This window comes from Mauremys reevesii, linkage group 14 (assembly GCF_016161935.1).
Source record: "Mauremys reevesii isolate NIE-2019 linkage group 14, ASM1616193v1, whole genome shotgun sequence".
Taxonomy (NCBI): Eukaryota; Metazoa; Chordata; order Testudines; family Geoemydidae; genus Mauremys; species Mauremys reevesii.
The window spans coordinates 2,387,951-2,407,285 of NC_052636.1; the positions used below are offsets into that span (position 1 = coordinate 2,387,951).

General features: G+C 49.3%; 1 protein-coding gene across 1 annotated transcript in view; it reads left to right on the forward strand.

Moving 5' to 3' along the window:
* LOC120381415 overlaps positions 1 to 19,335 on the forward strand; it is a 450,632-nt gene that overhangs the window by 119,603 nt on the left and 311,694 nt on the right. The window contains 1 exon segment of the mRNA XM_039499603.1: positions 10,812 to 11,587. Coding sequence (XP_039355537.1) covers positions 10,812 to 11,587 — 776 coding nt within the window.

Genomic DNA, 19,335 nt, shown 5'->3' on the forward strand with positions numbered 1-19,335 from the left:
CTCCCTCCTCCTCATGACACCCTTTTAGATACCTGAAAAATTCAATCATGTCCCCTCTCAGTCTTCTCTTTCCAAACTAAACAAACTCAATTCTTTCAGCCTTCGTTCATAGGTCATGTTCTCTAGACCTTTAATCATTCTTGTTACTCTTCTCTGGACCCTCTCCAATTTCTCCACATCTTTCTTGAAATGTGGTGCCCAGAACTGGACACACTACTCCAGCTGAGGCCTGACCAGCGCAGAGTAGAGCAGAAGAATGACTTCTCGTGTCTTGCTCACAACACACCTGTTAATGCATCCCAGAATCACGTTTGCTTTTTTTGCAACAGCATCACACTGTTGACTCATACTTAGCTTGTGGTCCACTATAACCCCTAGATCCCTTTCTGCCATACTCCTTCCTAGACAGTCTCTTCCCATTCTGCATGTGTGAAACTGATTGTTCCTTCCTAAGTGGAGCACTTTGTATTTGTCTGTATTAAACTTCATCCTGTTTACCTCAGACCATTTCTCCAATTTGTCCAGATCATTTTGAATTATGACCCTGTCCTCCAAAGCAGTTGCAACCCCTCCCAGTTGGGTATTATCTGCAGACTTAATAAGCGTACTTTCTATGCCAATATCGAAATGGTTGATGAAGATATTGAACAGAGCCGGTCCCAAAACAGACCCCTGCGGAACCCCACTTGTTCTACCTTTCCAGCAGGATTGGGAACCATTAATAACGAGACTCTGAGTACGGTTATCCAGCCAGTTATGCACCCACCTTATAGTAGCCCCACCTAAGTTGTATTTCCCTAGTTTATTGATAAGAATATCATGTGAGACTGTATCAAATGCTTTACTAAAGTCTAGGTACACCACATCCATCACTTCTTCCTTATCCACAAGGCTTGTTATCCTATCAAAGCAGCAAAGAATCCTGTGAATACCCACGAAAGCTCATGCTGCAAAACGTCTGTTAGTCTAGAAGGTGCCACAGGATTCTTTGCTGCTTCTACAGAACCAGACTAACACGGCTACCCCTCTGATACTATCCTATCAAAGAAAGCTCTCAGATTGGTTTGACATGTTTTGTTCTTCAGATACAGAGTCAATAGCCATAACTTCAGATACAAACATGATCCATGCACACAAATAGGATAATCATATTCGTCCAATCACAACTTTTCCAATGACACTGCACATGATGCATCTTGCACAAAATGCATAATAATTATGGCCTAATCATTTTATACTCCTACCACTATGCTGAATGTGGGGTGTAGTGTCAGATAGGGCCTGGGAATGGAACTTCCCCTCTTTGTGGAACAGGAAATAACCCCCCAGCCAGGGCTGGGAAAACTTCCCAGATTCCCAGAGCTGGAGCCGGAATCTACTGACACTTCATTAGTTACCACCATCCCCAATCTTTGTGGCAACTACAAACTTTATCACTGATGATTTTATATCCTCTTCCAGGTCATTGATAAGAATGTTAAGAAGCGCAGAGCCAAGAACCAATCCTTGTGGGAAGCCCCTAGAAATCCACTCGACCATAGCTCCCCATTTACAATCCCAGTTTTTAATCTATTTAATATATGCCCTGTGTATTTTGTATCTTTCTTCTAGTCAAAATATTGTGCTGGACCAAGTCATATGCCTTACAGAAGTCTAGGTATATTACATCAATACTATTAGTTGCAACCAAACTTTTGATCTCACCCAGTAAGGATATCCAATTAGATTGACAGAATCTATTGTGTCTAAACCTTTGTTAATGGGTACTAATTATATTACCCTCCTTTAATTCATTATTAATGAACTCCAGTATCGGCTGCTCCATTCTCTTGCCCAGTATCGATGTCAGACTAACACTCTTGTAATTAGCTGGGTCACCTCTTTTACACTTTTTAAATATTGGCACAGCATTAGCTTTATTCCAGTCTTATGGAATTTCCCCATTGATCCACGTCCTAATGAAAATCAACATTAACAGTCCACCATGCTTCTCCACCGGCTCTCTCAAAACTCTTGTTATCTGGACCTGCTGTTTAACATACTCATGAGTTGTTGTTGGAATGGAAAGTGTCGTCGTTAACATCTTATGATATGAGTTACATCATCTGTTTTTCTCCAAATCCAGGAGAGAAATATTTATTGAACACTTTTACCTCTTCTGCATTATTTTTGATAATTCTGCCATTTCCATCTAGTAATTTACCACTACCATTGTTAGGATTAATTTTGTACTTAATATACTTTTAAAAACTTCCTTCTTATTTTTCATTGATCATTGATTTCTGATAGCTTCCCTTACCAATTTTCTACAGTGCTGACCTTCTAACTTCTAGTCTTTACTATTGACTTCCCTTTCTTCCATATATTTTATTTGGAGAGTGTTGGGATTCCTACCAGGGAGCCACCAGCAGGGTCCAGAGACAGCCCCCTCTCCTGTATCAAACTCTGGCTAGTGGGTATGTGATAAATGTGACGACCCTGCCTCCGTCTGTCAGGTGGGAGACACAAAGATTCTCTCTTTCTACCCTCTGATGCCTCCTCGCTGCTCTAAGCAAAGTGGGGTGGGACTCTGTTAACATGGGCCTCCCGGAGCCTCCATTTACCTGGTGCTGCTGTTCCATGAATACTGGGGCTGTGAGTGGGGCAGCAGGTCCTGAGTGTTGGACTCTTCCTCTTTCAGGGGCCGGTGACCTTCGAGGAGGTGGCTGTGTATTTCACCAGGGAAGAGGGGGCTCTGCTGGACCCCGCTCAGAGAGCCCTCTACAGGGATGTCATGCAGGAGAACTACGAGAATGTGACCTCGCTGGGTAAGGAGTCCTGTCCCCTGGGTTATTAGAAGCTGTGGGGTCTCTGAAGAACCTGAGCAGTAATAACTTTATACCTTTATTCATCATCCAAGTTTTGACAAGTTTCTTTGCCCCCTTTTTTTGCTTCATCTCCCACCCACTAGTATAATTTTTGGACATGTGCCTTTTTGGTGCCATCAGTCATTTAAAAACTGCATCGAATGTATCCTTACTGGCTACATTAATAACTACATTAATCACTGTAGCGTTCATGCCTTTTCCTCAGTGTAAGAGGAAAATACGTCGCCTGTAGAATTCTAAATTGAGTAAATAGGTGTATGACTCATGCCTGGCTTGTGTGACAGTCAGATGAGCTCCTCTTTCGATAGGAGAGCAAATAATGTTCCCATTCAGGACCCCACGGGTGAAGGGAGAACAGAGCCGTGGGAGGGGAGGAGAAGGGGGGAGTAGGTAATTCTGGGGTGCCAGGACACGGGGAGGGTGTGTGCAGGGTTTGAGCTAAGAAGCAGCAGGGAGGGAGGAGGTTGTGAGAGACGAGGAGGGAACACAAGGAGCTCCCAAGGTGCCGGGAGGTGGTGCCGGCTGAGAGTAATGGGAAGAAGGGGAGGGGCGTGTGGGGGAAGGGCACCCAGGAAGTGGCCTGGGTGGGTCAGTGGGAGGGAGGAGAGGTTTGGGGATCTAGAGCTGTGGGGGATCCCAGACCTTTAACCCCAAATCCCTACCCAAGCCTTGTTGCTTTAGAGCCTTGTGACGTTATTGATATAAATTGGGACCATATAGAACATGGGTTGCAACCAAGGTCCTGTAGTGGCACCAAATCTTAGGTAAAGGGGGCTGCTGAGAGAGAAAAAGAGGCTGCTGAGAGAGAAGATAAAGCTCGTAAGGGGCGTCTGGAGCTGCTGGCTGCTGAGGAGAAAACTCGACAGATGCAGCAGGAGACTCACAAGATGCAACAAGAAACTGCCAGACTTCAGCTCCAAGTAAAAAAAGCAATGGAAGAACGGCAGAGACTGTGTCCTCTTGAAAGGCCAGTTTGTAACAATGTTGGTATGTTGTATAACTCTGAGCAGTTGTCTGGGGGTAACCAAATGTACCCCAACAGTGCCACCTTTTATGTCAATGCTGTTACTGTGGGTTCAGTAGAGGGTGGCCCCATAAATTGTGCCAGTGCTATGTATGGGAGTAACTCCACCAGAGAGGTCCTTTGGGGCCATCTGCCTGTCCCAAGTCAGGGTAAAGGAGGAGGGTTGGGCGTGGGGCTAGCAACTCCATCCTGTAAAAATCAGCTTGCTACAGAAACGCCAACGATAGAGTTAACAGAGACTTTTAGCCTGGAAAAAGAAGGGTCTTCAACTCGAAGATGCATGACGCTGGGTGGTGAAAGCCGCGAGGAAGCCACTAAGCCGATCACCCTTCTTACAACCAGGAGTATTACCATCGGCACATGGAACGTGAGGACCATGTACGAGTCAGGAAAGACGGCTCAGGTTGCAGCGGAAAAGAGGCCGCCCAAGAAATACCTGGCGACGCGACCTTCAGGTTGATAGCAAAAAAATGGGCTATACCTGTGTGACGGAGCGATTCTGGCGGGACCCAACTGAGAGTGCCAAATCAGAACCAATTGCTCAAACAGGGCAGTTACAGCCCCAGGCTGGGGTTTTTCCACCTCTAAGGCAAACCAAACCAGCCAGACAAAAGGGACTTTGGTCTCACCCCACTGGCTAACCACAAGTCACACAAGCAATTTCCTTAGACACTCCAGTCTCCCAGTATCACCACCAGTGCACTCGTCCTGGGGATGAATGGTTATGAAAACCAACACCCCAATAAAAGAAAAAGGTTCTCTCGATCCCAAAGGACCAAGCCCCAGACCCAGGTCAATATACACATCAGATCTTACCCACAAATCACGCTGTTGCCAATCCTTTAGAATCTAAAATCTAAAGGTTTATTTACAAAGGGAAAAAGGTAGAGATGAGAGCTAGAATTGGTTAAATGGAATCAATTACATACAGTAATGGCAAAGTTCTTAGTTCAGGCTTGCAGCAGTGATGGAGTAAACTGCAGGTTTAGATTAAGTCTCTGGAACATCCCCCACTGGGATGGGTCGTTCAGTCCCTTGTGTAAAGCTTCAGTTTGTAGCAAAGTCCCTCCAGAGGTCAGAAGCAGGATTGAAGACAAGATGGAGATGAGGCATTAGCCTTATATAGACTTTTCCAGGTGTAAGAATCCCTTTGTCCTCACTGTGGAAATTTACAGCAAAATGGAGCCTGGAGTCACATGGGCCAGTCCCTGCATACTTTGCTGAGTCACAAGGCGTGTCTGCCTTCCCTCCATGGGTCAGTTGTGTAGCTGATGGCCCTTTAATGGGCCATCAAGCCAGCTATGCCGGGCTAACATCAGCTTTGTCTGGGACACTTCCCAGAGGCAGAGCATAATACAGAATACAGACATTACAGAGCCAATACTTATAACTTCAACTACAAAATGATACACAGACATACAGACAGCATAATCATAACCAGCAACCCAGAACCTGGTCTTAGACACCTTAGATGACCCCCTTTACCCAAGGTTTGGTGCCACTACAGGACCTTGGTTGCAACCCATGTTCTATATGGTTCCCATTTATATCAATAACGTCACAACCTGGAACCAGCTAGAGCGAATGGCTCAGGATAGAAGACTCTGGAGATCTGTGGTTGGCGGCCCATACCCCGGTTGGGGTGACGGACATGATTGTGTTGTTGATTGTTATATGTATGGGAGTGGTAATGGAAAATTCATAGAGAGTGTAAAAGTCAATGGAAAAAGCTGTTTAGGGCAAATTATGGCTTCTACCATCACTCTTGTTAAAGCAGATCTGGTCAAAGAGGAAGATTATTTATCAAATCAGAGTGTGAGTGTTGTGATCCTCTGTGAGTTTACTGTCCGTGTGCCTTTAGCCAGAATCCACCTTGAGTGGAATGGGGCTCAGCATGAAGTGATAGCTGGCGTCAGGAAGTTATGGCCTAAAGATCTTTTAACTGGAGAAAATGTTCAAGCCTTGTTCAGTCCAGACAGCCAGTCACAGGAGAGGAATGATCTTAAACCTGTATCTATTATGAGCAATGATTTGCCTGAGGTGGGTTGCTCCAAAGGTTTGTCTGTGCCAAAAAGCTGTGTGTCTGTGAGTGGAGTTTCTGAATGTCTGTCTGATGTCTCAGAAGTGAATCTGAAGTTAGATCAAGAGCAGAAAGATCTCATTGGTGAGGAAAATGTTTCTCAAGAGCAAATTAAAGTAGATGGTCAGGTTAAAGCCCTAACTGAGGAAGGAGAGGGTAAATTTGTGATAGGTGATGGATTGGTGGCTAGTGCAGCTTGTAGAAGTGAACCTGAAATGGGTAACTGATTTGCTGGAAGTAGCTCAGTGTAGTGAAAAAAGCAGCAGCTTATCCATTGGGAGTGGCAATGTGCCTGGTAGGGAAAGTTTGGAGGAGCCTAGGCAGCCTTGTGAGCTGATGGCTTTGTCTAGTCAGCAGTTTGGGAAGGGAGGGATAGTGGAAGAGGAGTGTCCCTGTCCCTTACCTGTGTCCTGTGTGGAGAAATGTGACAGTGAAGGAAATGTGCCTGTGTCGGTCAGGGGTATTGACTTGCCTATGGAGGAAGCTACCCCAGTCTCCAAGCAGTTGTCTGTGAACAGCCCTGTGTGCTGGGACAAGGGAAATGAGATCCCAAGCTGTGTGTCTGGGGAAGGAGAATGTGTCTCTGGCTTTTCTGTGTCTGTGGAGCAGACAGAAGGTGCCTTTCAGCCTGTGATGGTTAAGGGGGATTCAGTTGTCTCGGAGTTGGTTGTAAATACAGCTAAGGCCCAGGAAGGGAATGGTCCTAAGTTTGTGTCTGCTGGGGGGAATGGCCCTGTGACTAGGTTGCATCCAGTTAGTGCCATAGCAAAATCCCAGAGACCAGACGATTCTGGTGCTTGTAGTTTGCCAGTTGCTAATGTGTGGTTGGAAAAGGGTGTAGCAACGCTGTCTGATCAGGGTGATACCCTAGCCAGGGCACAAGGAGAGCATGAAGGTGATTTAATTGTGTTACCTACTGACAGTTTGACAACTTGTAGCAAGAAGGAAAAGATTCCTGAACTTGTTCCAGGCCAGGGAAAGGAGAGTGCTTCTAACCTGTTACCTAGGAAGTCTATAAGTTTGCCTGACAGGGGATTGTGTAGAGATCTGCCTGATGGGCCAGAGGTGATTCTGGATGTAAGTGAGACCCAGCAAGAGTCTGTGGTTGCTCAGGGAAGTGTTCCTTTAGAGCAAGCCCTAGGTGAAGAGGGTGAGAGCAGAATTTCTGAGAGGGGTGAATTGCTGCTTAGAAAAGCTCAGAGGGAAAGAAATCCTCATGGTAGCCTGTGCAAGCAGTTTACTGCAACTGAAGTGTGTGAAAGTGATTTAATCAAGAAAGTTTCAGTTCCTAACAGCCAGAAATTTTCTGTTGTGAATGGATCCACTGACTTTCCTTTTGAGAGATCCAGTGTGGGCAGCTTTGAAAAGGTCTCAGATGGAGTAGGAGCTGTTAAGAAAGTTAAGCAGCCGTATAACCAGGTGGCTGTGTGTGGCCAGCGTGTTGGGAAGACAAAGGTGTTGGAACAGAAATGTCTCCAGGCTGAATCTGTAAGTGAGCAGTCTGTGCTTCAGGGGCTGAGGACAGATTGGGTTACTGGTGTTTCAGAGCAGAACAGTTTTATGGCTGAACTCTTAAGGATGCAGGGGAGAGCAAGCCAGCTCTCACCCTCAGCCCCTTTGGATTTGTGTGGTATCTCTGTAAGACAAAGTCCAGCCCTAAAATCCATAGCAGCTAAGAAGTTAAAAGCTAGTGTTTGTGTTGATGCCAATTACCTGGCTGGCTGGGAGAAGAAAGACCTGCTAATAGCTGTTAGCACAGAGAGCCCACCCCATCAGCCAGTGACTTCTGTTAAGCAAGAGAAATCAGGGTTTAATCCTGCAGGTCTCTCACTCATTAGCCCCCTCCCCGTATAACCTCCCCATCTCTGTGTACAGCGACCCCGGCCACCGACCCTGAGTCCTTGCTGCATCCTCCCGCCCAGAGCAGGGCCCCTTCCCAGGCACACATGGGCACTTTGTTGATGATGCCACAGGCTGGTGGTGTAGCCTGGACAGTGTTTACACCGATAAGATGACGTGTTGGGGTGCAGCTCGCCCTTGTACATGGCTACTCACCGTTAATGGAGGAGATGAAATTGGGTGAAACACACAGACACTTGATTTATAGTTGAAATCATAGGCAAGGCTCAATACACATAACGATTAGAGTCAGAGAAGTATAGTAAAGAGGGGCTTGCACTGTGCGGACTTACAAGCTATGGACACCAATGGAAACAAAGATCGAGGCACAAGGGAGCCCATCAGACGGGAGGCCCTGCTTCAGTTTACACTGTCCCGGGGACCTGACAAAATGAAAAACTGGTCACTAGGAGACGTATTTTCTCCGCTTCCTTATGGTAATAGGATGGCGATATACCACATCTGCTCCTTTGCTCTGATTACAATAATGTCAATAGCTGCCCCAAACCATACCTGGCCTTTGGGAAGTCCATAATTAAGCATCAAGCCTCAATACTCATGATTTACATCACTGATTTATTAATCATTCTAATATATGAATGCATCCAACTGCTGAGATACTTCATAGCAAACTAATTGCTAGAGCCCGCCCCAGACTTCCTTCTTTCAGAATCCTGTGGCGGATTCCACCCGCTTGTGGTTCCTCATTAGTCTCTCAAAATGAGGGTGCGAAATATCTGACCTGGGATTGTCTCCTTAGGCCTATTCAGGTAAATCCCACGCCTCCCACAAAGCCTCCACCTAATACAACACCACTGGCCATCACATACAGCCCCTCTCCAGTGCATTATCAACGATCTACAAGCTATCCTGGAAAATGATCCCTCACTCTCACAGAGCTTGGGAGGCAGGCCATGTCCTCGCTTACAGACAACCCCCGAACCTGAAGCAAATACTCACCAGCAACTACACACCACACCACAGAAACACCAACCCAGGAACCAATCTCTGTAGCAAACCTCATTGCCTACTCTATCCCCAGATCTACTCCAGCGACACCATCAGAGGACCCAACCACATCAGCCACACCATCAAGGGCTCATTCACCTGCACGTCTACTAATGTGATATGTGCCATCATGTGCCAGGAGTGCCCCTCTGCCATGTACATTGCCCAAACCGGACAGTCTCTAGGTAAAAGAATAAATGGACACAAATTGGACATCAGGAATGGTAACATACACAAGCCAGTAGGTGAACACTTCAATCTCCCTGGTCATTCTCTAACAGATTTCAAAGTCACTATTCTTGAACAAAAACACTTCAGAAACAGCCTTCGAAGAGAAACAGCAGAACTACAATTCATTTTCAAATTTAACACCATTAATCTGGGCTTCAATAGGGACTGGGAGTGGCTGGCTCCTTACAGAAGCAGCTTCGCCTCTCTTGGAATTGACACCTCCTCATCTATTATTGGGAGTGGACTACATCCACCCTGATTGAATTGGCCCTATCAACACTGGTTCTCCACTTGTGAGGTAACTCCCTCCTCCTCATGTGTCAGTATATAATGCCTGCATCTGTAACTTTCACTCCATGCACCTGAAGATGTGAGGTTGTTTTACCCACGAAAGCTTATACCCAAATAAATCTGTTAGTCTTTAAGGTGCCACCAGACTCCTTGATGTTTTTGTGGATACAGACTGACACGGCTACCCCCGATACTTGACAATACTAACATATCCTAACATAATTCTCTAACCAATTATATCCCACTACGTAATTTACTCACACCTAGCAACATGAATTTTACAGCAGATAGAAACAATTAGAGAACCAGACTGATTAACAAGGTAAAAGTGGTGACCATAAAGATAAGACAATAAAGAAAAGAGAGTTTGACAACCACAGCCATTGATAAGGGATTTATTGCCAGAGAGGATGATTTATAATAATAATACTAACTCTTCTGCCACTTTGAGCCAAGGAAGTTGGCCTTGGTATTTTACTGCTTAAAAATGAGCAGGGATTACAACCATGGAATATTCTTTGTGACAACTATCCCACAAATTCCACTGACCTCCCTTGTTTTCTTTGCCTGGAGTAGGGTTTCCAATTTCCAAACCTGATGTGATCTCGCAGCTGGAACAAGGGGAAGAGCCGTGGGTCCCGGACATCCAGGCCTCTGAGAAAGAAGTGCTCCCGAGAGCTGCCTGCACAGGTGAGGACTTGGTTAAACCAACTCAACAACTGTTTAGGAATGCGGGAAACATTTGGGATGCCCTACAAAGACCCTGTGAGCTCTCCAAGCTCAGGATTGTTCCCTGCAGATGTGGAATCATGGCAGATGTCACTCATGGCTTCCCTCCTATTCTGACTGACAACTTGCAGCAGGTCCCTCCCGGTCTCGCTTTCCCTTGAGTGTTCTGGTGAGATGTGGACCAAAACTGATCCCTTCCTCTCTCCTCTGGGGAAGGGTTTGGGGAAAATCAGCTCCTGAGAGGTTTGATCTCTCCCATACATATTTTGGTTTTTTCATCCCTTTTTCCATTCCTCTCTCTGAGATTTCCTTTCTTTCCGGCACAGGGAGTGACCTATGCCTGGATTCGCTCTGTCTCCCATCAGGTGATGGGATGATGAGTCAGAATGAGAAGGAGAAACTCCAACAGGAAGATGCTCAGCAAGTAGAACCACATGGAACGTTATCAGGAAGATCCAAAGGGAATGTTTCCGGGCGTTGTGCACTCCCAGAAAAAGCAAAAGCCTGTGAGACGCAGCAGATGCCAGAGGAAAACTTCAGTAGCCACTCAGACCTAATAACCCGCGACAGAATCCATTTGGAAGGGAGACACTACACGTGCCATGAGTGCGGGAAAAGCTTCCCTTGGAGCTCACACCTTATCATACATCGTAGAATCCACACAGGAGAGACGCCCTACAACACGGGTGAGAAACCTTATGGATGCGCTGAGTGCGGGAAAAGCTTTAGTCAGCGTTCAGACCTTATCGGACATCAGAGAATCCACACAGAAGAGACGCCCTACACGTGCTCTGGGTGCGGGAAAAGCTTTAATCACAGCTCTGCCCTGAGCAGACATCAGGGAATCCACACGGGTGAGAAACCTTATGGATGCGCTGAGTGCGGGAAAAGCTTCAGTCGGCGTTCAAACCTTATCTCACATCAGAGAATCCACACAGGAGTGAAGCCCTACACGTGCTCTGAGTGCGGGAAAAGCTTTAAGCAGAGCTCTGCCCTGAGCGCACATTGGAGAACCCACACGGGTGAGAAACCTTATGGATGCTCTGAGTGTGGAAAAAGCTTTAAGCAGAGCTCCGCCCTGAGCGGACATTGGAAAATCCACACGGGTGAGAAACCTTATGGATGCGCTGAGTGCGGGAAAAGCTTTAGTCAGCGTTCAAACCTTATCAAACATCAGAGAATCCACACAGGGGAGACGCCCTACACGTGCTCTGAGTGCGGGAAAAACTTTAAGCACTGCTCTGCCCTGAGCAGACATCGGAAAATCCACACGGGTGAGAAACCTTATGGATGCTCTGAGTGCGGAAAAAGCTTTAAGCAGAGCTCTGCCCTGAGCGCACATTGGAGAATCCACACGGGTGAGAAACCTTATGGATGCTCTGAGTGCGGGAAAAGCTTTAGTCAGCGTTCAAACCTTATCAAACATCGTAGAATCCACACAGGAGAGACGCCCTACTCATGCTCTGAGTGCCTGAAAGTTGCCTTTCCCAGGGCTTTGCTGCCTTTGTGAATTGCAGAATTAGGATTCCATTGGTGTGTACTTTCTCTGCCTTTCCTGATTATTACAAGTTTGAGTTTTGCTGATCTCTTTTCTGGAGGGGCACCAGACAGCTTCGGGCAACCTTAAATCCTGCTTTCATAAAGTTTTAATAGGTGAATTTCCTAGCTTTTTGCACAGAGCAATGTTGGTGGGAGGAGTTAGCAGCGCTATAGGCAGTTGTGGGTCTCACACAAGTTTGCAATCGGAGGCACAGGGAAGTGCAATGACTTACCCAAGGTCACCCAGCAGGCCCGTGGCAGAGCCAGGAATAGTCTGGGTGCAGTGCTCTCTCCACCTAGGTGCTGCGTGATTCTGAAGTTTTGCTCCCCTCTCCTGTACTTTTTGTTACGGTGGAATGGGAATAATGGTCATGCTTTCAAGTGTCTCTCTCCTCCTCCTCCTGACACCATTTGCAGCTCGGCCTCCCCTTCTTTCAAGTGTTTGCCATGGGCAGTAGTAACAGAGCCAGCGAGAGAAATCTCTGACATGGTCTGTGCCCCAGCTGGGCCTTCTGCTCCTGGGCCAGCCGTGCCCCAGCTCTGCCCCTCCTCCAAACAGGCCTCCTACCCTATACACTCTGGCCTGCCCCTGCACCCCGTACACGTGTAACATGTGCCTTGAAACTATTCCTAGTTTGGATTCGGGATGATTAAATTTGCTCTCCCACACTCCAGTTTCCCCCACACTCCCCATCACACTCCCCCACCTTCAGCTCCCCCACACTCCAGTTTCAGTGGTTTGGTGATGTCCCGATGGTTTTCCACTGCTAGTTTGGGAGGGAGCAGGGCTGGACAGTTGAGTTTATAAAGTAGATGTTCAGTGTCAGCGCTTTGTTCCGTACATATGACCCATACGCTGATCTCTCAGTCACTGAGTCTTGACCAGTGATGAGCTTTCTGTAGACACCTCGCAGGACCCTCCTCCAAGCGATGTGTTTGGTGTGGTGGGTTTGTCAGGTCTCAGGGGAGAGCTGCTGGCAAAGACCAAGTGACCCTTTGCCAAGGGATCTCTGTGTCACTGTCTGACCCCCCTAGGCCAGGGAGAGGACGACTTTCTGCCAGTGGCCTTCAGGGCGGGTGCTGATTTCACTGCAGTGCCCCTCGTCCCCTCTCCATTTCCCTTCTCGCTGTGCTGTCTGGGACGCTGCTCTGCTTCCTGCTCCCCAGGCCACCCCGTGTCTACTCCATGTGCCAGGCTGCTGGCAACAATTTCAGTCTTAGTAGCAGGTACACCGTGGATGGTTTTCACCCCAGAGAAGGACACCAGGCCCTGATAAAACGGCTTTTATAACACAGCTGCCTTGTTCAGTGGAATTGATTGTGGTCCCAAAGGATGCTATGATTAAACCGGAAACAATTATCCTTTATCATTTGGATCCAACCTTTCATGAGGCTTAGAGAGAAGCGGTGCCTTTGGCAATAAAGGAACTGGATTTGGCATAATTCACAGCCATCTTGTGCACTTAGAAAGAAGCAAGAACCCCACAGAGGAAGAAGTTGGCCTTGCTTAGGCAGACAGGACAACGCCAGCTGCAAGCTGCAGTTTTACTAAGGAAAAATAATAAAGTGAAAGGAGAAATTCATAAGAAGGTGGGAAACGTAAAAACCTGACCTGGGATCTGGTGGTCTGTGTTGGTACGTTCTTTTGCTCAAGCTGCTTTGCTCTTAAGGAGAATAATGCTAGAAAAACTGATAGCCTGGTAGGGGCTATGATAAGTTATGTGCTGTGTCAAAAGAAAATCTTTACAAAGTTTAGTTAGAAAGCGTGCACTGAAGCAGTCCAAGGTGCTTTTCTTTGGGCAAGGATCTGGCACCTAAAGTGCTCAGCAACTGGACAGAAGGCGGGGCCCTGGCAGGCTGGCTGTGGATTCCTCAAAAGCATTTCCAACATCAATGTTTTGACTGCTCGACCAGCTACTGCTGCAGCATAGATACGTGTGTGTGCTTCAAAGCGAATAAAGGCAGTTTTAAATAAAAGCGCTTCTGCTTGTGCCAATCCTTTTATCAAATGGAGGAGCTGCGTCCCCGCTGATTTATTTCTGACATCACCTGAAGAAAACCCGTTAAGTTGCCATTGCTTTGGGTTCTGAAAAACCTGGGTAACAGATTTGGCAAACCGGTTGCCAGGAGTGGTGGAGAGGAGGGGACGATTGGTACAAACAGTTTGTTTGTTTGCTGTGCGAGAAGGGAGGATGGGGGGCAGGGTTGCAACCTGTAATTTCCCCGTTTCAGAGTCCACACGTCAATGTAGGGATACATTCCGTTACTGGGAGTCAGGGCCCAGGTCTGGTAGCCTGGTTGAGTAAGAAATTATGTCAGGAGGAAAGGGAACATCTGGAAAGAAAGAACAGCTGAAAATGATTTTGCAGGGCAGCTTGACGGATTTTGTACAGGAAGCTTCACCGGCCCCAAGACATTCCTGCAACGCTGTAAGCAGACAGTAGTTGTCATAAATATAGGGGGAAAGGTAGCAACCTTTATGTATGCAGCAGCATAAAATCCTGCCATGGCAGCTGGACTGAATCGCTTTACCTGTACGGGGTTAAGCAGTTCATAGAACCTAGTTGGCAGCTGACCAGAAGGATCGATGAGGAAAGAAGATACTTTAAAATCTAGGAGGGGAGGGAGGATTTCTTGTTTTGTTCCCTCTCCGGATGGAGGGAGAAGCCAAGCAGGTACAATATCTCCTGAAAATATACCTGGAATAATCCATCTAAAACCACAGAAATTGTAGGTAGGGCAAAGAAATGCGTCAGGTTATCTTTTGTTTTGGCTTGTGAATTTTCCTGTGCTGCAGAGGTAGTTTTATTCCTGTTTTTTGTAACTGTGAAGCTGATCCCAGCGGGGAATCCTCTGTGTTTTAAATCTTTTTATTACCCTGTAAAATTACCTTCCATCCTGATTTTGCAGGTGCGATTCTTTTATTTTTTTCTTTCTAAATAAAGTTCTTCTTTTAAGAACCTGGTTGATTTCAGTGTCCTGAAAACAAAGGGTCTGGTCTGGGCTCAAATTGTTGTGGAGTTTGTTTGGTATATTATTCTCAACCCTCCCACTTATGGGGGGTGATGGGGTTTGGGGGTATATTTGGGGGGGATAGGGATTCCAAGTGACCCGTCCCTGAATTTTTGTGTCTATCACTTGGTGGTGGCAGCAGGACCGTCCAAGGACAAGGAAAAGAATTTGTGCCTTGGGGAAGTTTTAACCTAAGCTGGTGGACTGTAAGCTCAGGGGGGCTTTCATGTGGGTCCCCCACATCTGTACCCCAGAGTTCAGAATTGTTGTGGAAAATTGATCACACGGTTGATTTTAGATCAGACAGCCTGAGGCACCTTTATTGTTATACAAGCATGCATGCAGGGAGGGACAGCGTGGCCCCATGGCTGCTCTCCTGTCAATAGATTTTCACCAAGCTTATAAAGGCTAAAACCGCAAATCAACACTTACTTAGACTCCCTTATTTGGGATTATCCATGGCAAATTAAGCAAGCTAGCTCAGTACTTTTCCATATTTGGTTTTTCCTGTTATTGTTCTTTGGCAGTTTTCGTTGGTGGTCCGCCTGCTTTAAGACCCCTCCTTTGCAGTTGCATTGGATAAGGCTCTTGTTGCATTCTGGCTGAGCTGGCACATATGGGCCCTCTTTGTTCCTTCCCTCAGTTCCTCTTTCTCTGGTCTCTTCCTTCCCCCCGTGCCCCCTGTGCAGACAAACAAGTTTTGCAGAAGTCCCAACATTTGCTCTTACATTGCAATTGTTTAGCTATAGCCAAGCAGCGGGGGGGGGGGGAATTGATCCCTATCAGAGTGGAGGGGTGGAACCCCCCTGACAGTAGTAATAGTAGTAAATTAAAAGATCAGCTCAAGGCAAGAATAAAAAACCTAAATAAAGTTAAAAGGATAAAATAAAATACCCCCCCTCTCCAATCTACCCTAAAGGCAGCGCGGATCATGACAATGCAGAAGCAAGTGCGTAACAGTGAGCGAGAAAGTAATCGGTCGGAGCAGGAAGTATCTGCGTTGAAACGGAGGACTCTTGAGAACGAAACAGCTGATAGAGCCGTACTGAAGGATTCCCAGGGAAGACCACGGGAAAGGTAAACGACACAATGGTGCTTTCAAAGCCACATTGGGAAATCAGAAGGGAACAGTGGCAGTGATTAGAGAAAGTCATAAACTGGGAGGGGCGGGGGGGATGCATCAGAAGAGGATCCCCTGTTCTGTTCATTCCCTCTGGGGCACCCGGCACTGGCCACTGGCGGGAGACAGGATCCTGGGCTAGACGGACCTTTGGCCTGACCCAGGATGGCCGCTCTTATGTTCTCCTTCAGCTGCTTCTTTCTCCACATTCCCCGAACTTCCCCCACCCCCTCCACTTCTTTTTTCTTTGGGGTGTTTTTTTGTTTCCTCAGTTAAGGGTTAATGCCGGAGCTGAAAGTATTTCCGCTGTCCTTAAAGATATGGCTGCCAAGCGATAGGAATGTTAACTCTGCTACTGACCCTAATGACTGCCGGGAAAAGAGTTTTAAATACATTGTCAATTAAAAAAAAATGGGCTCAAAAATTGCTGTTTCTTTTTATGGCCGTAAGGGGATTTGTGGCTCCTCATGAAGGAAGCCCAGTTAAAGCAATAGCTCTCCCAGGTAAGAGTCTAATGCAGGGGTCGGCCACCTTTCAGAAGTGCTGTGTCCAATCTTCAATTATTCACTCTAATTTAAGGTTTCTCGTGCCAGTCGTACATGTTAATGTTTTTAGAAGGTCTCTTTCTATAAGTCTATAATATAGAACTAAACTATTGTTGTATGTAAAGTGAATAAGGTTTTTTAAATATTTAAGAAGCTTCATTTAAAATTAAATTAAAATGCAGAGCCCCCCGGACGGGTGGCCAGGACCCGGGCAGTGTGAGTGCCACCGAAGGTAAAAGCTACAAGTACCCAAGTGCACCTCCCAACACCTCTCCTTGGGGAGGCCGGGCGCCCCTAACTCCCCCAGAGTGGCACATCTGGATGCAGATAGGTGCGGGGTGGTTTGTGGGGGGGAAAAAAAAAATGTAGAGTTTGAAGGAGAGGCATTCGGACTGAATGTGATGTTAAATACAGGTGCCACTTAATCCTTACTCAGCACCCAAAAGAAAAGCCTGTTTAAATCTCCGGCTGGAGTTAAGCCTCGCGGGATTTAATGTGGCAAAGTGCCTTGTTTCCTTGGGCAGCTGGATTCTGTATTGGATGGGGCGAAGGAAAATAAGGGGCAATTTGGCTTAATGGATTTTGGAGGAGAAGGGATCCCGGGAGCGGGTGTCTTGAGAGAATTAAAGAGTGTTGGTTGATTTTGCTAGCAGGGTCCAATGGGAAATAGCTCCTGGGAACCCGGGGAGACTTCAGCAAGCTAAGGGGTAGCAGCCTTTAAGGCATCTGAAGAACGGATCTGCCCCCACAAGTTCCAGCCATTGCAGAAAAACACCAGGAGCTTTGGGGCAAAAACAGAATCGAAGGTGGGGAAACGACTGCAAAAGTCCTAGTTACTAGCTCGATTTGCCTCCCCAACAGCAGCGTAGGCATCCGAAGGCGGCAGAAGCCAGCCTGGAAAACCCCGCACGCCACAGCCGACTGGCTTTTAAGCCAAGGGGTTTTATTTAAGAGTCAAGCCCCAATAACGCTGCCCTCTGGCCATCCTCACAAGTGACAGCAGGACCTGGAGACCGATTTCCACCACCTTAATTGGGTGGCCACACGGGTGGCCCCCTTAGTCGCTAAGTATCGGGAGGTGACAACCTCCCTCGTGGGAGGAGCCTAGTTGTTTTCAGCTTTAGAGTTGGCCAAGGTCTCTCGCAACTTACGCGCATTTAACAGGCGCGATTTCAACTATGCGCGTGCGGCTGGAGTCGGGGAGCGGGGCCTCAAGATTTAAAGGTCCTGGGGCACCAGCTGTGGCGGGAACTCTGAGCCCTTTAAACCCTGCCGGCAGCTCGGGCGGCGGTGGGACCGGGTGGGGGGGTCATTGAAAGGGGGGGCAGGAAGACCATTTTGGCTCTAGGTGGTGTTCGCTTCACATGCCAGCCACGGCCCCGCACCTCCGGCCTGTAGTGATTATTCTCGCACGGTCCCCGTGCGTGGGGACGGCTATTCCTGCTTTCCAAGGAGATCCGTGTGTTCGGCAGGGTCGGGTGGGGGCATTGAAAGGCCGGCGGGGATACAATTTTGGCTCTACGCCGTGTTCGCTTTACACGCCAGCCGCGGCCCCGCTCCCCCGGCCTGTAGTGATTATTCTTGCACGGTCCCCGTGCGTGGGGATGGCTATTCCTGCTTTTCCAAGGAGACCCGTGTGTTTGGCAGGGTCGGGTTGGGGCATTGAAAGGGCGGCGGGGATACAATTTTGGCTCTACGCTGTGTTCGCTTTGCACGCCAGCCGCGGCCCCGCACCCCTGGCCTGTAGTGATAATTCTCGCACGGTCCCCGTGCGTGGGGGCAGCTGTTCCCGCTCTCCGTGCGTTCGGCGGGGCTGGCCCAAGAGGCCGGGGGGGGGGGTGCGGTGCCTGGGGGCTGGGACCCCCGATCAGGGGGTGTAATTCGGTGCGTAGATAAGACCCCGGTTTGCACCAGACCTGGGGGGGAGGTGGGGGCGGGAGGCACCGAACACGTGTCACCGCAGGGGCTGGAGCCCGCCACGTGATTCACCGCGGCGCTGAGGGCGGGCCCCGCGGGAGGGGGAGGGGCGGGGACACGCGTGGGGCGGAGACGCTCCAGCCCCGGGGGGCGGGGCCTCGCGCAGCCCGCGGCCGGAGCGGGGCGGGGGGATAAGGGGCGGGGCTGTGGAGAAACACACCCCCCCAACGGGGGAGGGGTAGCGCCGCCTCACACCCTCCCGGCGCGCGCCGCGCTCCAACGGCCGGACCCGTCACGTGACTCGTTCCTTTCCCCCCCCCTCCCCCTCCCCCCCCCGGCGCGCGCCGCGCTCCAACGGCTCTAACGGACGGAGCCGGCACGTGACTCCCCCTCTACCCCGCGGGACGCGTCACTTTCGGGCCGCTGCCGGGGGGCTCCGGGCGCGCGGCGGAGCCGGTAAGAGCCGAGCGGGGCGGGGGGAGGAGACACCTGGGCCCCAGACCCCCCGCGCTGGGCCGGGCCGGACGCTGGGGCGGGGCGCGGCGGGGGGTCCCGGTGCGGCCGCCGTCGCGATTGGGGGGGGGCCGGGAAACCCCCTGGGGGGGGCGGTGAGTGTGTGTCCGTGTCTCGCCCCTGCCCTCCCCACTGCTGCCCTTCCCCCGGCCCCTTCAAACTGCCCCCACCCCGGCTCCCTGGGGCCCGTGTGCAGGGGAACCGTCACTGCCCGGGTGCGCCGGAGAGTCCCGTAAAATCCTCCCCTCAGGCCCCCACACCGCCTCCCCCCGTCACAGCCACTGACCCCCGCCCCATGGGTCCCCACCTCCCTGCCCCCGGGCCCCCTCACATCGCCCCTCCTCCGGCCCCCACCCCGCCCCCGTCACAGCCACAGACTCCAGGCTCAGGCAGAGGGTCAGGTGCAGGGGATGGGGGCTCTGGCTGGGACTGGGGATAAGGTGTTTGGGGGCTGGAGGGCTCAGGCAGAGGGTCAGGTGTGGCGGGATGGGGGCTCTGGCTGGGACTGGGGATAAGGTGTTGGGGGCTGGAGGGCTCAGGCAGAGGGTCAGTGTCTGGGG